Source organism: Podarcis tiliguerta (genome assembly GCF_965153285.1).
Source record: "Podarcis tiliguerta genome assembly, chromosome: 6".
NCBI classification, from domain to species: Eukaryota; Metazoa; Chordata; class Lepidosauria; order Squamata; family Lacertidae; genus Podarcis; species Podarcis tiliguerta.
The window spans coordinates 96,259,263-96,284,539 of NC_139539.1; the positions used below are offsets into that span (position 1 = coordinate 96,259,263).

A 25,277-nucleotide genomic window follows, 5' to 3' on the forward strand; every position below is an offset into this window, starting at 1 on the left:
CAGTGCATATCATTTTAACGGTTTTCCAAATCAATATTCTTATAAAATTAACTTAATCACTTAACATCTTTCTTACTTCCCAGTTCAGTATTAAACATATTAATTCATCACATATTATATATTTAAATCCTAAGCCTATCCGCTATATGCAAGCTTTTTCCAATTAATTTAACTTAACATATTTAACTAAATAGTCATTAAATTTCGTCCATTCCTCCTGATACTCCTCCTCCTTCTGGTCAGGGACTCTTCCAGTCTGGTCGGCCAGCTCCGAAAAATCCACCATCTTCATCTGCCATTCCTCCACTGTTGGTACTTCTTGCGTTTTCCAATTCTTAGCTAACAAAATTCTTGCTGCAGTGGTGGCATACAAAAATGGATATTTTATTCTTGGTTTCTTCCCTTGTCAGATGAATCTGGAAATATATTTTTGCCATTCTTTGAAGCATCCAGCACGGCTTGTCTCTGGGATTGATTGAAATAAAAAAAGCATTCTTGGCCATCCATGCCTCTTAATCACTGAAATTCTCCCCATGGGACTGTGGGAGATTTATGCAGCCCCCATAACTGAGCCTGAAGGGGGCTTAGAGAGGCCAGTGTGCGGAGGAGAAGGCTGGGCTTGGGCCGGACTCCTCGCCTGCTCTCTTCCCTCTTTCCCTCAGCCTTCCCTTGCCAGGGGCGCAGGGGGGGCTTCTGGGGGGCTTCCCCCCGGCTCTGGGGGGAGAAGTGTCTCCCCCGACACCTGTCTCCGCCTCCCCCCTCCACAGCCCCCCCCCCCCCCGCAGTTCCGCCATTTCCAAGGGGCCTTTCCCCCTGTGAGGTCGTCATCCTGCCCCCCCCCCGGCCAGTGCCCCGGTCCTCCTGTCTCCGCCCCCCCCCCGGCGCCGGGCCCTCCTCCTCCTCCTCCTCCTCCTCCCTTCCGGGCGCGCCATGGCGGCGGCGGCGGCGGCGGCGGGGCTGTGGCGGGCGGAGGCTCCGCTGGGCCGGGGCTCGTCGGCCGCCGTGTACCGGGCGCGCTGCCTGGGAGACCCTCGCGCCCCGCCGGCCGCCCTCAAGGCCTTTCTGCCCCCCGCCCGCGGGGAGGAGGCGGAGGCGGAGGCGGAGGGAGGCGGCTACGGCTTCCGCAAGGAGCGCGCGGCGCTGGAGGAGCTGCGCGGCCACCGCAGCATCGGTGAGAGCGCGCGCGGGGGGGGGCGGGTTCCGGGGCTTGTGCAGAGAGCAGGAGCGGAGGCGAAAAGGGGCTTCCCTGGCAGACGCTCCCCGTCTGTGCGGGGCGGGGGTGGACTAAATGACCCCTGGGACCCCCCCCCCCGCAGGGGCCTCGCGGGGGGGGGGGCTTTGCCCAAGGAGAACCCCAGCCCGGGTCTCCCGCAGCCCGGCGCGCTCTCCGGCCCCTGTCTGGGGCACATCCTCGCCCTGGAGCCACCTGCTCTACGGCATCGCCCGCCATGTGCTGGGACCAAACTCCAGAGCCCCCGGCTCCGGCGGTTGTTTAGGGATTCCGCCGTCCCACAGATGGGGAACCAGCCAGGGGGGCTTCATCCAGTGCCTGATGATGGTATTAGTGATTGATCCTTTGACAGGAAATATCTGCTTTGCCCTGCCCATCTCCAGGGCCAGAAAGCTCCGATTCAGTGCATCCCATTTGCAAGGGAGCAGCCCCCGTGCTAAAGTTAAGCAGATCTGAATCTGACCCTTGTCCCAGGGGAGACCCCCCCCCCCCGGACATGATCTTGAGATGCATTGTGGAAGAAATGCAGCATATAAATCGGTTCACTAAATAATATGGGTACATGTGCTCAGCATGAGGAATCACTTGGCCAGCTGAGAGGGGAAAGGATGTCCCAAACACAACATGGTACTGAGGGTGATGTCTGTAAGCAGCCCCCAACCTGTTGCCCTTCATCATCCCTGGCCAGTGGCCTGTGAGAGTTGCAGTCCAAGTCACTGGGAGGTCAAGAGGCTGGGGAAGGCTGGCACAAGTCTTGTTGAGTGTGTTCATTTTGTCTGAAGCCTGAGTGGGAAACAGACATGCTCAGTGGCTTAGAGCATGGTGTGCTAAGACGCCAAGGCGGCAGGTTCGATCCCCCTCTGGGACAGCCTCGCAGGGGGTTGGACTAGATGAACCTCAGGCTCCCTTCCAGTGCTGCGAGTCTGTGATTCTAAGACTCTTTTGTGTAACATGCCTTGTTGCTTTGCTGAAGAGTGATGCTTAAAACTTCCCAACAAATAATAAATGTGAGACTTACCACTGCATCTCAAGGCAACGGTGCTTTCATCTGATTTGGCTTCTCACAGCTGCTGCCAGAGGTCAGCTGCACATTACCATCACCTTACGGTAACTGCTTCTTAACCTCTTGCAATGAGCATGCAACCCTATGGCTGTCTTTGTTGAGAGACATAGATGTTTACTACCAGGCCAGTCCCAGCCCTTCTTGCCCCCACACCGCCAGACATACTGATGGGAACTATGTGACGGATGGTTGGCTCTGCGCATAACAGCATAAATCTACACCAAATGGTCAAGTGTAGCCCCTGTACAGCACAGAGCATGGCTGGTGGTAATTTACAATGGGGCTTGGAGCAGAAGGAAACTGACTTGTTTCTGGGAACTGGTCCTGAGGAACAACCAATGTTTCCATCTAAAATTCCAAAGGCGAGAAGAATCACAACTAGGCAATCCATGAAGCGCATTCAGGCACCCACTGGAAATGCTGCAGCTTGGCATATCATACTTTGGCCAACAACTGCAATGAGTGAACCAAGTCTTGTTGCTGTGCTACAGGGGGAAAGATCCGGAAAATTGGGCCGCGGACAGGAGTTCAGCCAGACGGATTTCCTTCTCAAATGATGCCATATTGGACCCATGCAGAGTATCCAGGGTGTTTGAATTCAGTTCTGTACCCATATTGCCAACCATGTTGGCAGTGACTTCCATTGCAGTAGAACTCTGCATGGATCCAGACTAGAATTTTATTTGGTGCTACCTAAAGACTGTTTTGTTGTTGACCTTATTTGTGCTGCATCCATTTTTCTTCAATGGTCACAGAGTTGGGGTAAGGATTCTCTTGAAGGTTAGAAGATTAATCCCCCAAAAGAAACAAGCGGCACTTGCCTAGCTCTGGATTAAATTATACCCAGGCCCAGATGCTCTAGGAAAAGTGCTGGAAACAACTGAATCTTGTATGTTCCAAATGTGGCTTTTTGTGGGAATCACTGCCTTAGCGCAGAACAGCTTCTAGGCACCAGTGGTGCCCCACCAAGTAACCCCTGCTGATCCTTTTGGGGTGTTTTTCTACCTGCAGTGACTTTGTACGGTGTGTTCACCGACTACCCTTCTGCCCAAGGCCCGTTGTGCTGCCTCTTGTTGGAGTTGCTGGACATCAGCGTGTCAGAGCTGCTGGCGCACTCCAGCCTGCATGGCTGCTCCATGTGGATCACCCAGCACTGTGCGCGAGACGTCCTGGAAGGCCTTGCCTTCCTCCACCACAGAGGCTATGTGCATGCAGACCTGAAGCCGCGCAACATCCTGTGGAGTGCAGAGGAGGAGGGCTTCAAGCTCATTGACTTCGGACTCAGCTTCAAGGAGGGAATTCAGGTTGGTCAAGTGCCATTGGAACCTTTTAGGCAAAAAGGTAATCAGAGAGGTGAGATGACTGCAGAAAATGCTGAATGGCTTTGGGGCCCTTGTGCTGTGCACACTCACCCCGCTTTTGCCTTTTCTAAAGGAGGTGACACACTTTCAGAAACCGGCAAAAAATGCCAGACAAAAGGCGTGTGTGCACTGTAGCAAAAGAAAACACTTTCTTGTTTATTTTTAATAATATTTATTAAGTTTTCCACAGATACAAAAGCCAAACTGCAAAAACAAAAAGGTAGAAATGATGAAAAGAAAGAAAAAAAGCAAAAAGCAAATACCCCCAAATACATAATAGAAACCCCCTCCTCCACCCCACCAACACAAAAATTAGACAAAAAACAAGAACATTCAAAACAAAACAAAGAAAAATTCCACCTTTCCAAATCCATCTTTCATAACTTACTTTCTCGGCTTCCTCCCACCTCCCTCTTTGTATTCCAGTTGTTAATCGAGTCAGCAAATTCCTTCCAACTTTCACTGCTTATACTTATTTACCTTAGTCCCTTTAAACCTTATTTCCTCATCAACATCACCAAGTAGATAAACATCTAAAAAATGAGATTATCCAAACCCTAATTCACTAGATAACAGAGAAAAGGAAAGAAATAACCTTAAATCTTATACTCTTAAATCCTAATATCATATACCCTTATATCCTAGTGTCTTAATTCTTTATCTTATTTCACTAGAACCAGTTAACATCCCTCCATCATCTCCCAAAGGTTCTTAATCAAACAGTGTTATGGTAAAATATTACATAAAAGATTCCCAATTTATCCCACCATCTCTTCCCCCCGGTTCCGGGTTCTGCCAATCCTTTTTACAAATTCTAGAGTCTTTCCTGTCAACAAGATAGTTCTCTCATCCCGGTTCTCTTATGTCCGAGGCTTTCAAATCATCTCCCTGGGCTGTCTGCAAGTTCTTTTTCCAGCCTGAAATTGAGCCCCAAAGAGCTTTTTCCCCAACGTCCCCTTTATTCCTCTTCAGCACGCTTGCCCAGACTCCATATTTCAACTTATAGGCCAGAAAGTGATCCAAAGCGTACTCCACACTCTCTTTAGAATTACTGAAGTTCATTTTTCCAAACTTTCCCTCAGAGCCCCCCTCCAAAACGTAACTCATCAATTCTGCATCACTCCATCCACATGGGGCACTGCCTCTCCAAGTCTGTCCTTCAGTCTTGATCTCAGAATTAAATTTGTGTCCATCAATTTGAGGCACTGTTGCTGAAACTTCCACATAAGATTTCTCTTGCAGAAACAGAACCGGTTCTATTTGTTCCATCCTCTTCTCCAATACACGTCCTTGCGAAATTGATTCCGCTTCTCAAACCACATCTGTTGATTTACCTTTCTGTGCCAAGATATATGCATTTTTTTTCAATTCAGAGATGCCCAGTTCAAGAATGCTCGCTTTTTTAAAAACTTGTTCCAGCAGAGCTGTTATTTTTTCATCCATATTCCCAGGCTTGTTTTTCCCAGTGTTATCTTACTCTTCAAGGTCTCAGCCTCTTGTCTGCAGTCTGCAGTCTGCATGGAATTTTCCATCCAAAAATGTAACAGTCACAAACACCTTTCTGCAACACTCTGCCACAGTTTCCTTTAGTTATTTTCCATTCAGATTTCAGTTACAGTTACAGTTCCGCTCCTTTTCCCTTTCCAAAAACCACAGATCAATATCTAAAAATATATCTCTGACCCTTCTTCCATAAAGATATAGTCCATTCCTCCGTTGTTATTATTTTTTAATTATAAAAACTTTTTTTTCCTTTTGACAGCCCGGTCCCGGGCTCGAGACGGTAGTAAATTAGGTCGATTTTTACTGTCCTGCTGTCCATCAAAGAAATCTCCCCCTCTTCCCCTGCTTCCGAGGGGGGGGGGGTTCAAAAAACTTAGATGACGAAGATTTTTACTTTACAAAGCGCTTTTCAAAGGCTCCAGCTTATATCGATTTTGCTTTGATCTTTCTACAAAGCGCAAGGTGGGCTTCCTGTTTAAACCTTCCATTCAAGTGCCGAATTCCAATAAATTTATAATCCAATTCCGTTACTTACGAAGTTTATTTAAGTCCGAATGTCCACAGGAAAGGTTGGCGCTTTCTGGCAACAGCTGTGCGGCTTCACTCCCCAAAAACAGCGATTGATTCGATGTGCCGCGCCACTCACCCCACGTCACTCTGGAGAAGAAGAAGAAGAAGAAGAAGAGTTTGGATTTGATATCCCGCCTTTCACTCCCTTTAAGGAGTCTCAAAGCGGCTAACATTCTCCTTTCCCTTCCTCCCCCACAACAAACACTCTGTGAGGTGAGTGGGGCTGAGAGACTGTGACTCTCAGCAGCTGCATGTGGAGGAGCGGAGACGCGAACCCGGTTACCCAGATTACGCGACTACCGCTCTTAACCACTACACCACACTGGGTCTCCCCGCGAGTAGGGGAGGCACTGAAGGCACGTGCCGAATCCTAAGCCCACGGTCTTCCTCCGACCGTGCTTTTTTGCGGGTCTCCGCCTCGGCGTGGCGGTCAGACCCTTCTTTCCGGAGACCCTTCTTTCTGAGACGGAGGAAATCCGCCATTGCTCAGGCGCGCCAACCCGGAAGCAAAAAAAAAAGAAAGAAAAAAAAAAGAAAGAAAACACTTTCAGCTGTAAAGATATCTTTGTCTATGACCAGGAAATGGTTCCAAATTCTCTTTGGTTAAAAACTTCACCCTGTGTATGTGTGTGTGCCCGTGGGGGGTGGTGGAGGGGGGTACATGCAGTGCTTTTATTAAAACGTATCCTGAAATCTTTACGGAAGGGATTGCTACTATTCTGCTCTGTGAGCATTGTTGCAGAATTGCTTGAGTACTTTGTACACATTTAAAAGAATGCTCTAGGCTGCTTATTGCTCAAAGGAACTGCTTCCCAAACTTTGGTCGCCAGCTGCTTATGGACTACAATTCCCATCATCCCTGACTACTAGTCTTGCTAGCTAGCGTTGATTGGAGTTCCAGTCCCAAAACAGCTGGAGATCCAAGTTTGGGAAACACTCCTCTAAGCGGTGTGGCCCTGAGGTTTCCTGTTTCACACAGAATCATAGAATGGTAGAGTTAGAAGGGACCCCGAGGGTCATCCAGTCCATCCCTTGCAGTTCCTACGCATGTGTAGGAAGACACGGGTTTGCCGCACGTGAGGTGAATTCCTTTCTCCCAAGCAGTCTCAGATGCACATGGGACTCGTCCGCATTTCTGATTCTCCCATGCTTTCTAGGCAGGGGTCTGAGCCTGTCGCTTTTCCCTACAAAAATCTGCTCTTGGCGCTACAGACCACTTCCTGGTGCAACTTGACTTCTCCGCAACCCTTCCCCTCTGCAGGGAGGTGGGACCGATTCAGATGGTCCGCCCCCGCCACTTAATGGATCCAAATGGTTTCCAGAGAGTGGTAGGGGATGCTTTATCCCATGTTGATGGCCTTTCAGCTGATTCCCTGGTGGCCCGCTGGAATGTGGAGTTAACCAGGGCTATTGACTGTTTGGCTCCGAAGCGCCCTCTCCGATTGCATGGAGCCCGGACAGCCCCGTGGTTTTCCACGGATCTGAGGGCAATGAAACAATCGTTGAGACGGCTCGAGCGCCGGTGGCGGAGGACCCATTCTGAAGCTGACCGGACACAGGTTAGAGCTCAATGTCGAGCCTACCAAGTGGCAGTAGCGACGGCGAAGAAGACTTTCTTCACCGCCTCTATTGCATCTGCAGAAAACAGCAGCAGGAGACTTTTTCAGGTGGTCCGCAATCTAGCGGAACCACCTGCTACATCGGGGCCCAGTACGGGCCACATGATCTCCTGCAATGATTTTGCAAAGTTTTTTGCAGATAAAGTCGCTCAGATTCGGGAAGAGGTCGATGCCACTGTGGGAGCAGGGCCGGGGCGGGAGAGTGCTAGAGTCCTGTCTAGTCAAATTGCGTGGGATCAATTCCAATCTGTTACCTCCGAGGATGTGGGCAGGCTGCTTGGACGAGTGAAACCAACCACCTGTCTCCTTGATCCTTGCCCATCCTGGCTTATAAAAGCTAGCTGGGAAGGGCTGGGCGATGGGCTTCGTGGGGTGGTGAATGCTTCCCTCCGTGAGGGAGTCTTCCCAGACCCGCTGAAAGAGGCGGTTATTAAACCGCTTCTTAAAAAACCATCTTTAGATGCGGCCACGATGGCCAACTATCGCCCAGTCTCAAATCTTCCATTCTTGGGCAAGGTGATTGAGCGAGTGGTGGCTGAACAACTCCAGGCACGCCTGGAAGAAGCGGACCATTTGGATCCCTTCCAGTCGGGATTCAGGCCTCATCACGGGACTGAAACTGCCTTGGTCGCACTGGTTGATGATCTCCGGCGGGCTAGGGACAAAGGTGAGAGCTGTTTCCTAGTTCTGCTGGATCTCTCAGCGGCGTTTGATACCATCGACCATAACATCCTTCTGGACCGTCTTGAGGGGCTGGGAGCTGGGGGTACTGTCATACAGTGGTTCCGCTCCTTCCTCCTGGGCCGTGTTCAGAAAGTTGTGGTGGGGGATGAGTGTTCAGACCCCTGGGCTCTCACTTGTGGGGTGCCTCAGGGTTCTGTCCTCTCCCCCATGCTTTTTAACATCTATATGCAGCCGCTGGGAGAGATCATCAGGAGGTTTGGGCTGGGTGTTCATCAGTATGCAGATGATACCCAGCTCTACCTCTCTTTCAAATCAGAACCAGTGAAGGCGGTGACGGTCCTGTGTGAGTGTCTGGAGGCGGTTGGAGGATGGATGGCGGCAAACAGATTGAGATTGAATCCTGACAGAAGTACTGTTTCTGGGGGACAGGAGGCGGGCAGGTGTGGAGGATTCCCTGGTCCTGAAAGGGGTAACAGTGCCCCTGAAGGACCAGGTGCGCAGCCTGGGAGTCATTTTGGACTCACAGCTGTCCATGGAGGCACAGGTTAAATCCGTGTCCAGGGCAGCTGTGTACCAGCTCCATCTGGTACGTAGGCTGAGACCCTATCTGCCCGCGGACTGCCTTGCCAGAGTGGTGCATGCTCTGGTTATCTCCCGCTTGGACTACTGCAATGCGCTCTACGTGGGGCTACCTTTGAAGGTGACCCGGAAACTACAACTAATCCAGAATGCAGCGGCCAGACTGGTGACTGGGAGCAGCCGCCGAGACCATATAACACCGGTCTTGAAAGACCTACATTGGCTCCCAGTACGTTTCCGAGCACAATTCAAAGTGTTGGTGCTGACCTTTAAAGCCCTAAACGGCCTCGGTCCAGTATACCTGAAGGAGCGTCTCCACCCCCATCGCTCTACCCGGACACTGAGGTCCAGCACCGAGAGCCTTCTGGCGGTTCCCTCACTGCGAGAAGCCAAGTTACAGGGAACCAGGCAGAGGGCCTTCTCGGTAGAGGCGCCCTCCCTGTGGAACGCCCTCCCACCAGATGTCAAAGAGAACAACAACTACCAGACTTTTAGAAGACATCTGAAGGCAGCCCTGTTTAGGGAAGCTTTTAATGTTTGGTGTATCACAGTATTTTAATATTCTTTTGGAAGCCACCCAGAGTGGCTGGGGAAACTCAGCCAGATGGGCGGGGTATAAATAATAAATTATTATTATTATTATTATTATTATTACATCAGAACAAACAGCAGCCCTCGGAAAACCTAATGGCTGTTTGTTCTGGTTCAGCACTAAATGGTGAGTTTCCCCGGGGGAAAGCATCAGGGCTAATGGAAGACTGAGACCTCAGGGCCGCGGGGGGGGGGGGGACCAAGCTCTTGCTGCTTTCAGAAATGTGCAGGAGGAGTGCTCCAGAGGTTTGGACGAGCCCCCAGTTAGCGTGGGTAGAACAAACTGCTCCGCCCCCTGAGTGTGTGAAAAGTGCCTACCAATTCCTCTGGTAGTGGAAGAGCAAAACTTCTGTAGTGCTTGGATATTTCCGCCTGGAAATGGCACAAATCAACATTTAAACATACACTGAGGTGGTTTTCCAGTGAGTTTCTTTTCAGAACCCCTTGAAACATTTTAAACTTAAATCACAAAACAGATTTCCTATGCAGCTGCTGAATTTTTGCTTGTGAATTTTTATATTTTGCTTCTATAAAAAAGTTTCTTGACAAATTCTTGGACTAGCAAAAGTTAAGCATTTCCTTGTGGTATCCTTTGGCTCTGCATGAAGCAGCCTAGGTGGGCGATTTCTCTGGACCACCATAAAACAAACTAGTATAAGGTTTCAAATCCACTGCAGTGCTTTGTTATGATTTTAGACTTTTAAGCAAATGCTTCTTTCTCCCCAGGATGTGAAGTACATTCAGACGGACGGATACCGCGCTCCTGAGGCTGAGCTGCAGAACTGCCTCTCCAAGGCGGGAGTGCAAGGCGGGACGGAATGCACTTCTGCTATCGATCTCTGGAGTCTTGGAATAGTATTACTGGAGATGTTTTCAGGAATGAAACTAAAACATACTGTCCAGTCTCAGGAGTGGAGGGTGAGGAGCTTTGCAGTAATGTTGCAGAGATATCAGTTAGCTTTTGAGATTTGCAGGCTTGGTGGATCAGTAAGGCTTTTGACAAAGTCCCCCAGGATATTCTTGCAAGGGAGCTGGTAAAACGTGAGTTGAATGAGGTAACTGTCAGGTGGATTTGTAGCTGGTTGAGCAAGCCCAAAGAGTACACATTAATGGTTCCTTGTCATCCTGGAAATAAGGGATAAGCAGAGTGCTGCAGGATTCTGCCCTGGGCCCATTGTTGTTCAACACCTTTATAAATGAGTTGGATGAAAGAATGGAAGGCATGTGTGTCAAATTTGAAGAGGACACCAAACTGAAAGGGGTGCAGAAGACAGGATCAGAATTCAAAATGACCATAACAGATTGGAAAACTGGACCTAAACTAACAGAATGATTTTCAAAAGGGACAAATGTCAGGTTCTGCACTTAGGCAGGAAGAACCAGATGCACCAGTATAGGATGGGGGACACCTGGCTTACTAGCAGTACATGCGAAAGGAATCTAGGGGTCATCTATAAAAATAATTTATTATTTATCCCTCACCCATCTGGCTGGTTTCCCCAGCCCCTCTTAGTAAACCATAAGCTTAACATGAGTCAACAGTGTGATGCAGCAGCAAAGAAAGCTAACACTATTCTAGGCTGCATCAACAGAAGTCGAGTGCCCAGATCAAGGGAAATAATAGTACCACTCAATTCTGCCTTGATCAGATCACACCTCATCTTTGATGGCAATTTCTCTTTGGGAGTTTTGAAACTCCTCTTTGAAGAAGACAACACCTTACATGGCTTGAATTTGCCTTGCTGGATAGATAAAATACTGAATGTTGCAGCTTTCCTGATGGGAGCCAATACCTTAACCGTCTGTGAAATAAGCAATCATTTGCTTGGGGAGGAGCGGAGGTGACACGAGCTGACATCAGCGCATGTCATAGGAATGAATAAGCTGCCAGCTGAGGCCGCAGATCCTTCAGATTCAATATTGTCGTCACGGACAGGCAGCTGCTTTCTGGGATTTAAGGCAGCCTTCTTCCCCGGCCCTCCCTGGCGATGCCAGAGCTGGAATGCGGCATGCGGAGTGGGAGCTGCACCTCCGAGCCATGAGCTTTTCCTGTAATGTAGGGTTTATATAATTGCCTTGCTATAAAGTTACTGTTTGCACAACCCTTTGTCCCTTCCATGGGTACCTTTGCAGTCTCCCAGCACGGCGACTGCAGCTTCTCACAGTCCTCAGCCAGGTGTGTTGTACCTTCTTTCAGGGGAGAGATAGGCTATCCCTACCCACTAGCACAATCATAGGTCTGGAGCATCCTCAGGCCTCCATCCCCACAACGCAGATCCCAGTGCATCTCTCCCAGAGAGCCGGAGTGAAGAATGGGAGCCGCCTCAAAGGCACCTGGGTGGTGTTAGCAAGTGATGTGAGCTTTAGTGGAAGAAAGGAAGAAAAGTCCAACCCAGCAGGGTACCTGATCTGCCTCTAAAGTCAGCAGATGAAACATACTTCTACACTCTCCCAACTTGGAACAGCCCAGGGCATGTGGTGTTGGTGGCCGAGTACAAGCACAAGGGGGGCTCTAATCCCTGGTGCAGATCGCTGAAGAGACGGGAGGAGCATCAACTAATTTTAGGAATGGGTAGAATTGCCCTGGTTTGCTTTGTGTCAATACTGAACTCACCATGGAATAGGTGTTATGGAGCAATTTACTGCGGCAGGCTTAAGGGGGGGGGGGCTTACAGCAGTAGCTGGCTCTGCTACAACCTCAGGGAACTCTGTTCAGATTGTTCAGAGTAAATACAAGATGGGTTGGGGTTTTTTTCCTTCTAAGAGATTTTCTTCCCACCTCTTCTTCCTAGGCAAATAGTTCTGCCATTATTGAGCACATTTTCGCCAGCAAAAGTGTAGTGAATTCTGCCATCCCTGCCTATCACCTCAGAGACCTCCTCAAAAGGTATGTTGCCTGTTAGCTTCTGGGGTTTTGCCCTGCCGCTCTAGCTCAGCCTCTGGATTTAGTCAAACAAAGGGGGAGTTCCATTGTTATCTATGAAGGCTTTTGAACAAGAGGGACTTGCTGCCTCTGGTGACTCTCCCTCAACCTCAGCAATGCTTCACATAATAAATAGGATTGTTAGGTCCCAGCCCCAGCTTCTCCTCTCTTGGGCTTCCTTAATATGGCAGATACAAAACCAGCATTTGCCTCCCATAAGGGCCCTTAAGTGTTTCATCACTTAATGGATGCTAAAATCACTACCGCTTATGTGAATGGAAAATGGTTGTTAAAAGGCAGCGGCTGGGCAAAGTCTTGCTCGGGATGTGGGAGAGATAGTAGATAGTAACCAGGCTTAGGTATGCCAAAATACCATATAATTTATTTTGTATCATATCGGCCCTCATTTTTTGTCATTCACCTACAGTTTACTTAACGCTTTTCAGTTTGCAACTTTCCCCTTTCAGTCAAGTCTTTTAAATAATAATAATAATTTTTATTTATACCCCGCCCTCCCCAGCCAAGGCCGGGCTCAGAGCGGCTTACAAGCAATAATAAAAACAAATTGAATGATTACAACTTAAAAACAAAATTAAAATACAACATTAAAATATGGAAACATTAAAATATTAAAATGTAGCCTCATCGCAGGAGGAGAAGGAAAGGAAAAAAGAAAGAAAGGGAGGGAGGGAATCAAATTGGCTCCAAGCCAAAGGCCAGGCGGAACAACTCTGTCTTACAGGCCCTGCGGAAAGAAATCAGATCCTGCAGGGCCCTGGTCTCATGAGGCAGAGCGTTCCACCAGGCCGGAGCCAGAGCTGAAAAGGCCCTGGCTCTGGTTGAAGCCAATCTAACTTCCTTAGGGCCTGGGACCACTAGGGTGTTGCTATTTATGGACCTTGAGGCTCTCCGTGGGGCATACCGGGAGAGGCGGTCCCGTAGGTACGAGGGTCCTAGGCCGTGAAGGGCTTTAAAGGTCAAAAGCAGCACCTTAAACCTGACCCTGTACTCCACCGGGAGCCAGTGCAGCTTGAAAAGCACTGGGTGAATATGCTCCCATGGCAGAGACCCCGTGAGGAGCCTCGCTGCAGCATTCTGCACCCTCTGGAGTTTCTGGGTCAGCTTCAAGGGCAGCCCCGCGTAGAGCAAATTACAGTAGTCAAGCCTGGAGATGACCGTCGCATGGATCACTGTGGCCAGGTCGGGGCGGGAAAGGTAAGGGACCAACTGCTTGATGCAGCGAAGGTGGAAAAATGTCGCCTTGGCTGTTGCTGTAACTTGCGCCTCCATGGAAAGGGAGGCGTCAAGGATTACACCCAAACTCTTAACGGAAGGCAATGGCACTAACTGGGCCCCCGCAAGAGAAGGGAGTTGGTCCCTCATCCCCATGCCATCCCGACCCAGCCATAGGACCTCTGTCTTCGAAGGATTTAGTTTCAATCGGCTCCCACGAAACCATCCAGCCACAGCTTCCAAACATCTGGTCAGTGTGTTCGGGGCCGAGTCGGTGTGGCCATCCATCAACAGATAGAGCTGAGTGTCATCAGCATATTGGTGACAGCCCAGCCCAAAGCTCTGGATAATCTGGGCAAGGGGGCGCCTAAAGATGTTAAAAAGCATCAGGGAGAGAATTGCGCCCTGTGGCACTCCACACACCAAGGAGTGGCGCGACGACATTTCCCTCCCTAGTGCCACCCTCTGTCCCCGATCAGAGATAAAAGAGCACAGCCAGTTAAGGGCTATGCCCTGTATCCCCACGTCTGCGAGGCGGTGGTCCAGAAGATCATGATCGACCATGTCAAAGGCTGCTGACAAATCTAAAAGGATCAGCAGTCTTGACCCGCCTCGATCCAGTTGTCTACGGAGATCATCTGTGAGGGCAACCAGAGCTGTCTCGGTCCCAAAACCAGGACGGAAACCAGACTGAAATGCATCTAAAGCCGATGTTTCCTCCAGAAACCTACCAAGCTCTTCAGCAACCGCTCTCTTGATTACCTTACCCAGATATGGAAGATTTGAAACTGGGCGGTAATTGGATAGGTCTAAGGGATCTAATGAAGTTTTCTTTAAGAGTGGACACACTACTGCTTCCTTCAGTTCCCCTGGGAATGTCCCTGTGTCAAGGGACAAATTGATAATTTCAACCAGGGGGGTCCGCGCAACATCTGGACACTTCCTAATCAGCCAAGACGGGCACGGATCAAGGAGGCAGGTGGTGGGCCTACTAACTTGGAGGAATCTATCCACATCAGCAGGGAGTATTTGATCGAAATGGTCCAGCACTGGACCTGAAGTCAGTCGAGGGGCCTCCAGTTCAGTCACTGTATCTAAATTGGCAAGGAGGTCACGGCGGAGCAACAGGACTTTCTCCGCAAAAAAGCTCGTGAATGCCTCACAGCTGTGGGTCGAATTTGTGCTTAAATTTGGTTGTCCTCCTAAGGACGTTATTGACCTAATTATTCTAAAAAGTTGTGCCGGGTGAGCTAGGGGATGCAATGGAAGCTGCAAAGTAAGATTTCTTAGCAGCTTTCATAGCCATCTCATAGGCTTTCATAAGTGTCCTATAAGATGTTCTTGAGGCTCTGTCACGAGTCCGTCGCCATACTCGCTCTAGCCGTCTGAGATCCCGCTTCATTTTCCGGAGCTCCTCAGTAAACCAAGGGGCCAGGTTTCGACGGGGTCGCAGAGGGCGCTTAGGCACGATCTCATCAATGGCTGCCAAGAGCCGGTTATTCCAGTCCTCAACAAGGTCATCTAATGAGTCGCCAGGAGGAGCAGGGTCCCGCAAGGCTTGTCGGAATCTATCAGGATCCATCAGTTTTCGAGGACGAGCCCAAATAGGTTCGCCACACGAGCCAGGGAGGAGCGGGAAGTCAATCTTGGCTTTCAGAGCGTAGTGATCAGACCATGGCACTTCCACAGGGGGGAGCATGATCACATCTATGCCAGCCCCAAAGATCAGATCCAGCGTGTGGCCTGCTTGATGAGTGGGGCCCAAAATAAACTGGGAGACCCCTAGTGTTGCCATGGAAGTCACTAGGTCCAGAGCCTGTGAGGAGGGAGCGGCATCGGCATGGACATTGAAGTCTCCCAAAACCAGTAGGTTTGGGAACTCCAAGGCCCAGCCTGCCACCACCTCCAGCAGGTCTGACAGGGTGGCTGCAGGTGTGCTGGGTAGTCGGTACACCAGCCAGACAGCCAAGCTCTCCTTGGTGCCCCACACGAGACCAACACATTCAATGCCAGAGATCGCTGGTGATGGCAGAGCTCTGAAAGAGCAATCCTCCCGGATTAACAACGCTACTCCTCCCCCCCCGACCCACAGTCCGCGATTGATGGAGGACAGAGAAATCTGGGGGTGTTATCTCATGTAGGGAGACTACTTCGCCTTCCCGTACCCAGGTCTCCGTCACGCAAGCCAGGTCAGTCCCCTTCGAGACAAAAAAGTCACGCATGGTGGCGGTTTTGTTCCCTATGGACCTGGCATTGCACAGCACCAATGATGGAGGTGGGTAATCCTTGCTCTCCCTACCCTCATCCCTTGGGATGGGGCGTAGATTGGAAGGGGTTCGAAGATCACTGCATCTCGAAACCCTTCGCCGATAGAGATATGTAGCCCCACCGCCATTCCTCCCTCTAAATAAGTAAGATGAAGGTTTAAAAAAGTAACCAGGGGTAAAAGCCCCACACAAATCAGGAAATTGTGCAATAGATTCATGGAACAGTCATCCTTGTGTGAATAGGACTAGCTAGAAGGTTTCACCAGTAGATTGATTAATGAGACCAAATTGTGTTTGGTGGAGCTGTGAATTTGCAGTCTGCTTGTTTGGTTTTTTGAGACTATTTTGGTAATAATATTTATGGGAAATAAAATACTAAAGATGAGCTTTCTTTCCAGCAACATGTAGTAAGTTACCTAATTTGCAGGTGGGGGAGATCATGATTATTCATTCTCCTTGGCATAACTCAGTATGGAGAATCCACGTCCTGGGGAGAACCAGTGGCATGGCCATTCATCTTCAAAAGAAAGAGGCAGGAGAAATGTATATGTTGTTTTTTGTTCCAGTAGCACACTTCCACAGAATGGCACTCAAGGGAACCTGCAGTGCAGCCAAAATAAAATTACTAGCAAATGACCACTGAAATACGTAATAAGGTTTATAAAATCAGCATCACCATAAAGCCATAGAATTGGAACAATGAAAGCTGTGGTGTCATGCTTTCTCCAGAACCTGGTGGGCTTTTGCTATTCTTCTAGAAACCAGCTTGGATGCAGCTTGGGGAGCATCTCTGGAACTTGCTTGTACAACAAAGACTCCTTTTTGCTTTCCAGCATGCTTCGCGAGGACCCACGGGAAAGAGCCACTGCAGCAAAGGCCTTGTGCAGCCCCTTCTTCAGCATTCCCTTTGGTAGGGTGTATAACGTATTTCATTTCTCTGGCCACAAATAACGCTTGCCTAACTGGCCCTGACTCTGTTCATTTCCTTTTGAGAATTTCTATCCATTCTCTGCATCAAGTTTAAGCTGGTTAACATCTTAAAAACAACATTTGTCCTTAAGAGGGACCCTCTGGGCATCTTGTGGACTCCTAAGGGTATGTTTTCCTCCTTTCACACTTCTCGCGTGTGCCATTTTAAATGTCTGAATCGGGCTTAGCCCCATTTCACGGATGTCTGAACCCAACATTACAAGGAGGGTTTTTTTAATCATTTTTATTTATTAGATTTATATGTTGCCCTTCAGGATCTCAGAGCGGTTCACAAGGTAAAAATACAAGGTAAAGAGGCATTGTATGTGATAAGGCAAGGTAAAGAAAGATAAACTTTTTAACTCTCTTTGAGAATAGGATTGAGTAGGTTGTAGCAACTTGCATCCAACCATTTCTAATTTCTCTTTGATATAATGATTACCTTACATTGCTTTAACAGCCCCCCATATTGAAGATCTGGTGATGCTTCCAACTCCAGTGCTAAGACTGCTAAATATTTTGAGCGATACCTCTCTCCAAAATGAAGAAGAATTTGAAGGTTGGTACATCTTGATGTAGCTCCTTATCCTTCAGCTACAGAACCTACTAGGAAGGGGGATGGCTTGAGATGCACTGGAACTGGGAAAGGCAACTATTTCCGATAGCTGCCCTGGGCAGAGAGAGGAAGAAAATTATCCTGCTTCAAGCTAGGCGTGATCCAAATTTAGGCAGAGCCAGTAACCTCCAAGCAAAAATGTTTAAAGAATTATTGCATAACAAAAGTAAATATGTGTGCAATATTTTGAATAAAATGATCTCTAGAAGAGCAGCGCTTGCAGGTTGATGTTACAGATTCCCACCCCACCTTGTTGTTGTTATTATTTACTTACTTACTTACTTACTTACTTACTTACTTACTTATACCCTGCCTGTCTGACATGGTTGCCCCAGCCACTCTGGGTGGCTTCCAACATAAAAACAACACAGAAAAACATTCCACATTAAAAACTTCCTGATACTTCTCTGTTTGACATCTGATGGGAAGGCTTTCCACAGGGCGGGTACCACTACCGAGAAGGCCCTCTGCCTGGTTTCCTGCAGTTGCACGGAAGAGAGGGAGCCCTGTGTGTACTGACATCCTCCCCACCTGCAGATTCTCCCCTCTGTAGCTCTGGAGCCTGAGGAAGCGGGTGAAGGATGAATTACCTTGAAGGGGGCTTGTAAGGGAGAATCAGTAGATGCCAGAAGGCTAAGCACCTTCCTACTCCCACCCAAACCACTGTTGTGCTTGGAAAAATTGTGGCTCCTTTTGTGTCAGTAGCAGAAAATACTGAGTACAAGAGACAAACTGAAAGAGAGATAACTACCGTTGGTTCCCATAACCCTTCTGTGTTGTCTACATTTATTGGGGGGGGGGGGCGTGATCCGCTCTACATATTACTGACTTCTGTTACAGAAAGAGCGGAGAACCTCTGGCATGTGGGACAGTCTTGGAGTTCCAGTGTGACCTGCAAGGTCCTTTCCCCCACCCACCAGCTGATGTCACTCTGTGATCCTGTACCCAGCAGTGCACACGATCATGCAGCCAAGGCAGCAGGATTTAATCCCTGTGTGTCAGCAGAGCAGGGACTGAAGCCCTGTGCAAAAGCAGGCTGTGCAATAGCTTGCACCTGCAGGCTGCTTCAGAGAGGCTTTTGCAGAGGCTTTCAAACGGTTCCTGTGATCTTGATATTGGAAGCTTAAAGGGGAAGCATGGGGAGAGCTGGAAGCGCTTTCTCCTTGTGCTCCCTTTTTAAAACCTTCAAGGTTGGGGACTTAAATGCCAGTGCAGGGAGACTTGCAAAATGCAAGGGACTTTGACAGGCAGGGGGCCCCATGCGCATGTCAGTCATGTGGCATCACAATTTGGCCCTGATAAGGACCTGGTGCACAGAGTCCAGAAGGTTCCCTGCCCCTCCCCTAAACCATTTTGAAGACTAAACCAACTGCTGTTTGTGCGGTTTTTTTAAAAGTCTCCACAGCTAGTCATTTTCAGCAGAATAAGGGAAGGGGACATGTGGTGCTTGTGACAGCGTCTAGGCCCCACACAGTGACTCTGTTTGTTTTGTTTAACTTCTAAGACCACCATTATGTTCCGGTCACTTGAGCAACTGAGCAAAAATGCATAGGAGGGAGCTGCTCATCTGAGTTTTCATCCTGAAGTGGCAAGCCTGAGAATGCTCAAAAGCAAGCCTAGGCACAATTCTTGGCCTTGAAAAAGTGTTTTCCTTGGTGCCTCAGGGTTCCCTAGCTCTAAAGTGGGACCAGGATGCTGATCAGGAATGCTGACACAGCATGCTGCCCCTTAAAAATTGCCACTGAACCCGGAACTGATTGACCCAGTGACTAACTTGGAGCTTCTCTCTGCGGCGCCATGGACCTCGCTTGGGAAATAAGAGTATTTTTCAATAATAATTTTTATTAGTTTTCAGTTTCAACTATCCAATAATAGCCTCATTATAACAATGCCAAATTATAATACAATTAATAATACCAGTCATTGAGATGCCAAATTATACAATTTAGGTGCCCCCCTGCCTCCTGCATACTAGAATTGATGGTTTGATGGTTTATTTTGTTTCTTCATTCCAAAATTTTATAAATTTCAGTTACACTCCAGTCAAAATACCAATCCCTTATATCGCAACTGCAGTTTTAACAGCTTCCATTCGTATTGACACATTAAATGATTTCTACACCTACAGGTGAAGCATCCTTCCTGTGTGTGGCAATTATTCTGTCCAGAGTGCTTCTTCTTGTCCTTGTAATATATTAGGTCTATCTTTTGTCAATCGTTGCTGTTCTCCAGCATGCCTTGGGTGGCGCTAATGTCCCATTGTTGTTTCAGAAGTTCTCCATTGTTCTGTCCCTGGTTCATTGTTTTGCAGCTACAAAAGTCACACTTTCCCAATAAATTTCTCTAAGGCTGGGAAGGAGAGCAAGCTGTCAAACTTCAAATAACTCAGTAATGAACCTTTTCAACCCTTGGCAAGCTTGCAGTTTTCTCTCATCCCTCCGTCCAGCAGAAGATAAGCGATTACGCTTCCAGTAACCGTATTTTTCACACCATAGGGCGCACCGGACCATAGGGCGCACCCAGTTTTTAGGGGGGGAAATCAAGAAAAAAAATATTTCCCCCCCAACAGCCCCAAAGAGCAGCGTACAGGCTGCGCACAACCTCTCCCTGCCGGAGGGGCTGCGCGCGGCTATGGAGGAAGCCAAGGCAGAGAGCAGGATGGATCCCGCTCGCTGTTTTGGCTTCCTCTTTAGCCCAGCGCAACCCCTCCTTGCCGGGAGACGCTGCGCAGGGCTTTCCTGGCTTTACTGGGAGGTGGGGGGATTCCCTCAACTCTCCCAAAAGCCCGCAGAAGCCGCGCAACCCCTTTAAAGAGATCGCGGCTTCTCCTGGCTTTCCTGGGAAGTGGGGGAATTCCCCCACCTCTCGCAAAACCGGCAGAAGCCGCGCGCACTTTAAAAGGGCTGCACGGCTTCTCTTGGCTTTCCTGGGAGGTGGGGGAATTCCCCCACCTCCCGCAAAACCGGCAGAAGCCGCGCGCACTTTAAAAGGGCTGCACGGCTTCTCTTGGCTTTCCTGGGAGGTGGGGGAATTCCCTCACCTCTCGCAAAAGCCCGCTTTAGCCCCGCGCGCGCTCTCCCAACTGGAGAGGTGACGCGCAGCTATAGAGGCTCCTGCCATAGGCACACGTCACTTCTCCAGCCGGGAGAGGGTTGCGGGGGGGGGGGCTGCTTTAGCCCCGCGAGTGCTCTCCCGGCTGGAGAGGTGACACGCGACTATAGAGGCTCCTGCCATAGCTGCGTGTCACCTCTCCAGCCGGGAGAGGGTCATGGGGCTATAGCGTCTTCGCTCCATAGGACGCACACACATTTTCCCTTCATTTTTGAAGGGGAAAAAGTGCGTCCTATAGAGCGAAAAATACGGTAAATTTAATTCCAAGCCCCTTTAGCATTATTCAGTACAGTCTAAGGATAATAGGGAGTTGGGAAGAATCAGCTCTGAGTTTCCATCATAAACCTTTTGCAAAATAGAACTCTCCCTTTTCCCAATTTTTCGTTTTTGTTTTACACACACAATTCCATTTGATGTTATATTCCATATCTGCAATCCATTTTTCACCCTCATCATCTGAATATCCATAATTTAAACTACCATTTCAAGGGAGGGTTGCCAAATCATATACAGTGGTGCCTCGCAAGACGAAATTAATTCGTTCTGCGAGTTTTTTCGTTCTACGAGTTTTTTTGTCTTGCGAAGCACCGCTGTGTATTGACGGTTTCCCATAGGAATGCATTGGCGGCTTTAAAAAAAAGGCGCAAGACGTTCCGTCTTGCGAAGCAAGCCCATAGGGAAATCCGTCTTGCAAAGCAACTCAGAAAACGGAAAACTCTTTCGTCTTGCGAGTTTTGCGTCTTCCGAGGCATTTGTCTTGCGAGGTACCACTGTATGTAGAGAATAACACTTTATATAAAGAAACCACGGGCTTCCCTCCCCCCACACCGTCTTTTATACCAAATGAAGTCTTCTTTCGAGTTCAAACTTTAACAACCTTGCAGCTGCTTCGATTCCACAGTTTATTATCTCATTTCTTCTAGCACACATCTCTACATTAGTCCAGATTAAACTCTGATTAACAGGACAACCTCTGCTTCTTAATGGCAGCGTAGGGGGGTTATCAGTAGGCAAAGTGCTTTTGCACTCAGCACCTCCTGCCTCCCACAATCCATGCTGGAGCGAGAGCCAGGTACCAAGACGAACTGTGAGTGAAGCCCATCCCCCCCCAGTCCCTGGGGAGAATTTGCAAGGGATAATTAACCTCAATCATCCTTGTTTTTTCTTCGCCAACGATCGCTTGCTGTCGTGGGAGCTTTCTTCATTAAGGCAGACCAGAACCAGAAGCCAGGAAATAAGAGTTTTAATTGCCTGTCCTTGATTAGGTCTTTGTCCAGCTCTGCTGGCCATTGTGGGCAGGGTGGTGGTGTCAGCCTCAGATTTCCTGGTTAGATTTCTGCTTGTCTTGTAGTAAGTTTCTCGAGTGTGCAGCTCATGGCAATTGGCCGCCTGTGCCACCATTTGGGGCCTTACTCTGGTGGATGGATCTCTGGATTCTAGTAAAAGCACAAAGCTGAGGTCTGCCTGCCCTAAGGTCTAGAATACTTACTAGGTGCTGGGGTAGCATTTAAGACAGATATCCAGGCACTCAGGCTTACCCCACTAGTGCAATAAGCCCTTCTCCTCCATGCTGCATGGAAGAGCAGGTTGTACTTGCTTAGAATATGGACTTGGGCAGTTTAATGATATTCTGGCTGACTCACATAGATAGTTCAATCGATCAATCTTTATTACGGTCCTGAGACCCAACAAATCGTTACAAAGCAATGCACAATTCAGACAGCCTACCTCCAGGTTAAACAAGCATTTTGCTCAGACTTAAAGATAGGGATCATTGGTTCTTGCAACCACCGATAAAAACTTTGCCACTGCTAATGTTCTAGCATTTGTCCGGTCTTCCAATAGGAACCTGACATAATGAGCCTCTGATTTTCCTGGGAAAGGTACCAGCAAGGGTAATATCAGTTCAGCCCTGGCTTGCTCATATTTCGCACAGTGCAGCAAAATATGTTTTATAGAATCAATGTCTTGGGCACATGAGCAAAGTCTGTCCTGGTAGGGAGCTCCTCCACCTGCCATCCAACACTGCAGAAGGAAAGACGTTTATTCTGGCTTTGGTGAATAACCTTCGATAATTTGGTACTGTCAGGTTTTTAATGTAAGGCGTTAACTTAAAGACATGCCCATATTGTACTACTGCCAGCAGACTACAGAGTACGTGTGATCGAGATTGCAAGTCACTATGTGCATTATCCCATAATCTTTGCTTTAGCATCTTTACACTACACTTGATCTTAGCCAAAAGGCCAAGAAGCTTTAGCATCTTTAGGGTGCCTTCATAACCCAGGTAATAAAGTTGGGGGCGGGTGACAGACCAATAGAGGTGGCTTTTCTATGCATGGCTTTCTGCCATTTGCTGAGAAACTCCTCATTGGTCAGGTGTTGGTACAAACCCTTTCCCTAGATCAAATACTGAAATCCTGAGCCAATGTTTTAGGGCAGCCCACCATGCTTTAGTTGAAATTGGGCATTCACCAGCGTCTAACAGAAGTATGGAGTTGGGGGCACAGTTGGGTACCTACAGCAGAGATCATAGAAAATTTGCCTGAAAGCCATCTAGCTTTGGCAGGTCCCCATTATGCCAGACATTTGCTGCATACAGGAGTTGGGAAACGGATTTTGCATTGAAAACCCTTAAGGCTGCTGGAACATATTTGCCGCCCTTTGTGAAAAAGAATCTGAGTATGGCTAGCTTTGTGATCTCCGCCTTTTGAAGGGAGGTTTGCCAGTGGTGCTTCCAAGATCCTGTATGATGGAATGTGAGCCCTAGATAACTGAAGTATTTAATCTGTTCAAGGTTATGGCCATCCAGCACCCATTTAGACCGGGAGAAGCTTCTTTTGAATACTAAAATTTTAGATTTTTCATAATTAATGGATAAACCATTTCAAGAACAGTAATAAGAAAACTTCCTCAGCAGATACTTCAACCCTGCTCTGGAACGTGAGATGATGGTTGTGTCATCCACATATAACAACAAAGGGGGTCCTTCTCATTCCTATTTTTGGAAGGTGTCCATCTGGGTCCATTAAGCCCTCTCCTAGTGTGGGGGCCAAAATGCATCCCTGTCTCAACCCCCCCATGTCATCTCAATACTGTTTGATAACTGTCCCTGCCGACCACATCGGACCTGCAGGTTGATTCCATTGTACAGGGCTTTTATAAGAAAGAGGAGTCATTTGTCCTGCAAAATCAGACTTAATTTGGACCATAGCTGGGATCTGGGAACGGAGTCAAACGCTGATTTCAGATCCATAAAGGCCACAAAGAGCTTACCCTGTAGAGGCCTGGTATACTTCTCGGCTAGGAAGGACAGCATTAGAAAGTGGTCTGTTGTTGAATGGTTCTCACGAAAGGCTGCCTGGGCTTCAGATAGTATATTGTGTTCATTTAGAAAAGTTGTCAGTTTGTTACTGAGAAATTGGGCATACAGCTTCCCAATTATTGAAAGCAGGCTAATTGGCCTATAATTTGAGGGTACGTTGGGTGGCCTCTCTTAAAGATTGGGACTACTATAGCATGTTTCTGGCTATATGGTACCTTACCCGAGTGATTTACTACTGTAAAAAGTGCTGCCAGAAGCGGAGCCCACCAGTGTTGGTTTGATGTGATCAATTCCGGGGATAAAGACTTTCCCTGGAGTCTTTCTGCTCTTTAGATTCCCAATTAATGTATAGACTTCCTGCACAGTAACCGGCCTCCGCTGAGGGAGCAGTGACAATTCTGCCCTGTCATCATCCTGGAAGCTGGAAGGGAGGTTTGGATTTTCCATAAATATATTTCTGAAGTGGTTCTCCCAAACCTGAGCTGGAATGGCACAGCTGGGGGCTGAAGAACTATTTTTCATTGAGTCGGAGACCAGTTGCCAAAAGAGTCTAGTTTCATTGTTTAGTGAGGCATTCACAATAGCAGGGACCAGGAATTTTGTTTGGACTGCCTTTTTTTGAGGCCAAAAGGGCTTTATACTCTTTTTTAATTTTGAAATAAGATGGAGGTAAGTAATTTAGTCCAGCATTTCTATAGGCCAAATAAGTGTTCCTTAAGGCTTCCTTCTTTGTATGGCACTCTTGGTCAAACCAACAGCGCCCTTTAGCAGTGCGGGGCTTGCCAGATGAGTTTATGTTGACAGAGACCACATCCTGCAAGGACTCAATGAGATTTTTGTAAGCCGTCAGGGAGGAGTCTATTGATAAATTGTTTATTATAATTGATCTTAATTGCAGTTTCTGAATTCAATCTATTCTCAACTGCAATTGCGATCTCAGGTGTCCATTTTTTTGTGCACAATGCTGGATCATTTGCTTTATCTATTTCCTTGTGTTCTATGTCAAGCCTGGACATAACTTGTTGACCCCTATATGTTATGAAACATGCAATTTGTGGCAAAAAAATATGTTATTGATTATGTTTGTTTGTTTGTTTATTCCCCTTCCTTCAAGCAGCTTAGGTAAGTGGCTTAGTCTTGCAAGAACCTTGTGCAGCAGTTGCTCTGGAGGCAAGCAGGCATTCTGCAAACAGGATTCCTGGGTCCTTCTGTGCCAGTCTATCCAATATGCTACGCTGGGTCTTTGCTATTTATTTTCAGTTGTCTTCTCAATTCCACAGATATCGTGGATGACATAAGAGAAGAATGTTGCAAATATGGACGGGTCGTGTCCCTGTTTGTTCCGAAGGAAAATCCAGGCAAAGGCCATGTAAGTACTTGGCAGTCAAGATTTGTGTGTATGTTTCATCTTTGAGATTCTGGTCTAAGGCTGCACTGACCTCTCCTTTTACAATGACAGCTGAGTGAGGCACATGCGGAGGCTTCCTGATACAACTCCTGTCTTCTATCTTGCATAGAGAGAATGATTCTCTTATAAATGGAAGCAGAATTTTTTTTAAAAAAAAATCAGATTTTGTGTGTGTGTTTGCATTTGTCTCTCTGGGAATCTTGGAATACTTTACTGCTTGTATA

The 25,277-nt window shown here is 48.1% G+C and overlaps 1 protein-coding gene across 3 annotated transcripts in view; it reads left to right on the plus strand.

Moving 5' to 3' along the window:
- Positions 1–920: 920 nt before the first annotated feature.
- The window catches only part of UHMK1 (U2AF homology motif kinase 1), a 28,185-nt gene continuing 3,828 nt past the window's right edge, over positions 921–25,277 (plus strand). For all 3 annotated transcript variants that reach the window (XR_014512668.1, XR_014512669.1, XM_083446538.1), the window contains exons 1-7: positions 921–1,171; positions 3,306–3,598; positions 9,928–10,119; positions 11,994–12,088; positions 16,458–16,534; positions 17,054–17,152; positions 24,926–25,014. Coding sequence is in view for 1 of the 3 variants with exons in the window: in XM_083446538.1 (XP_083302664.1) it covers positions 931–1,171; positions 3,306–3,598; positions 9,928–10,119; positions 11,994–12,088; positions 16,458–16,534; positions 17,054–17,152; positions 24,926–25,014 (1,086 nt within the window). In the remaining 2 variants the exon portion in view is untranslated. The remainder of the gene's footprint in view (positions 1,172–3,305; positions 3,599–9,927; positions 10,120–11,993; positions 12,089–16,457; positions 16,535–17,053; positions 17,153–24,925; positions 25,015–25,277) is intronic.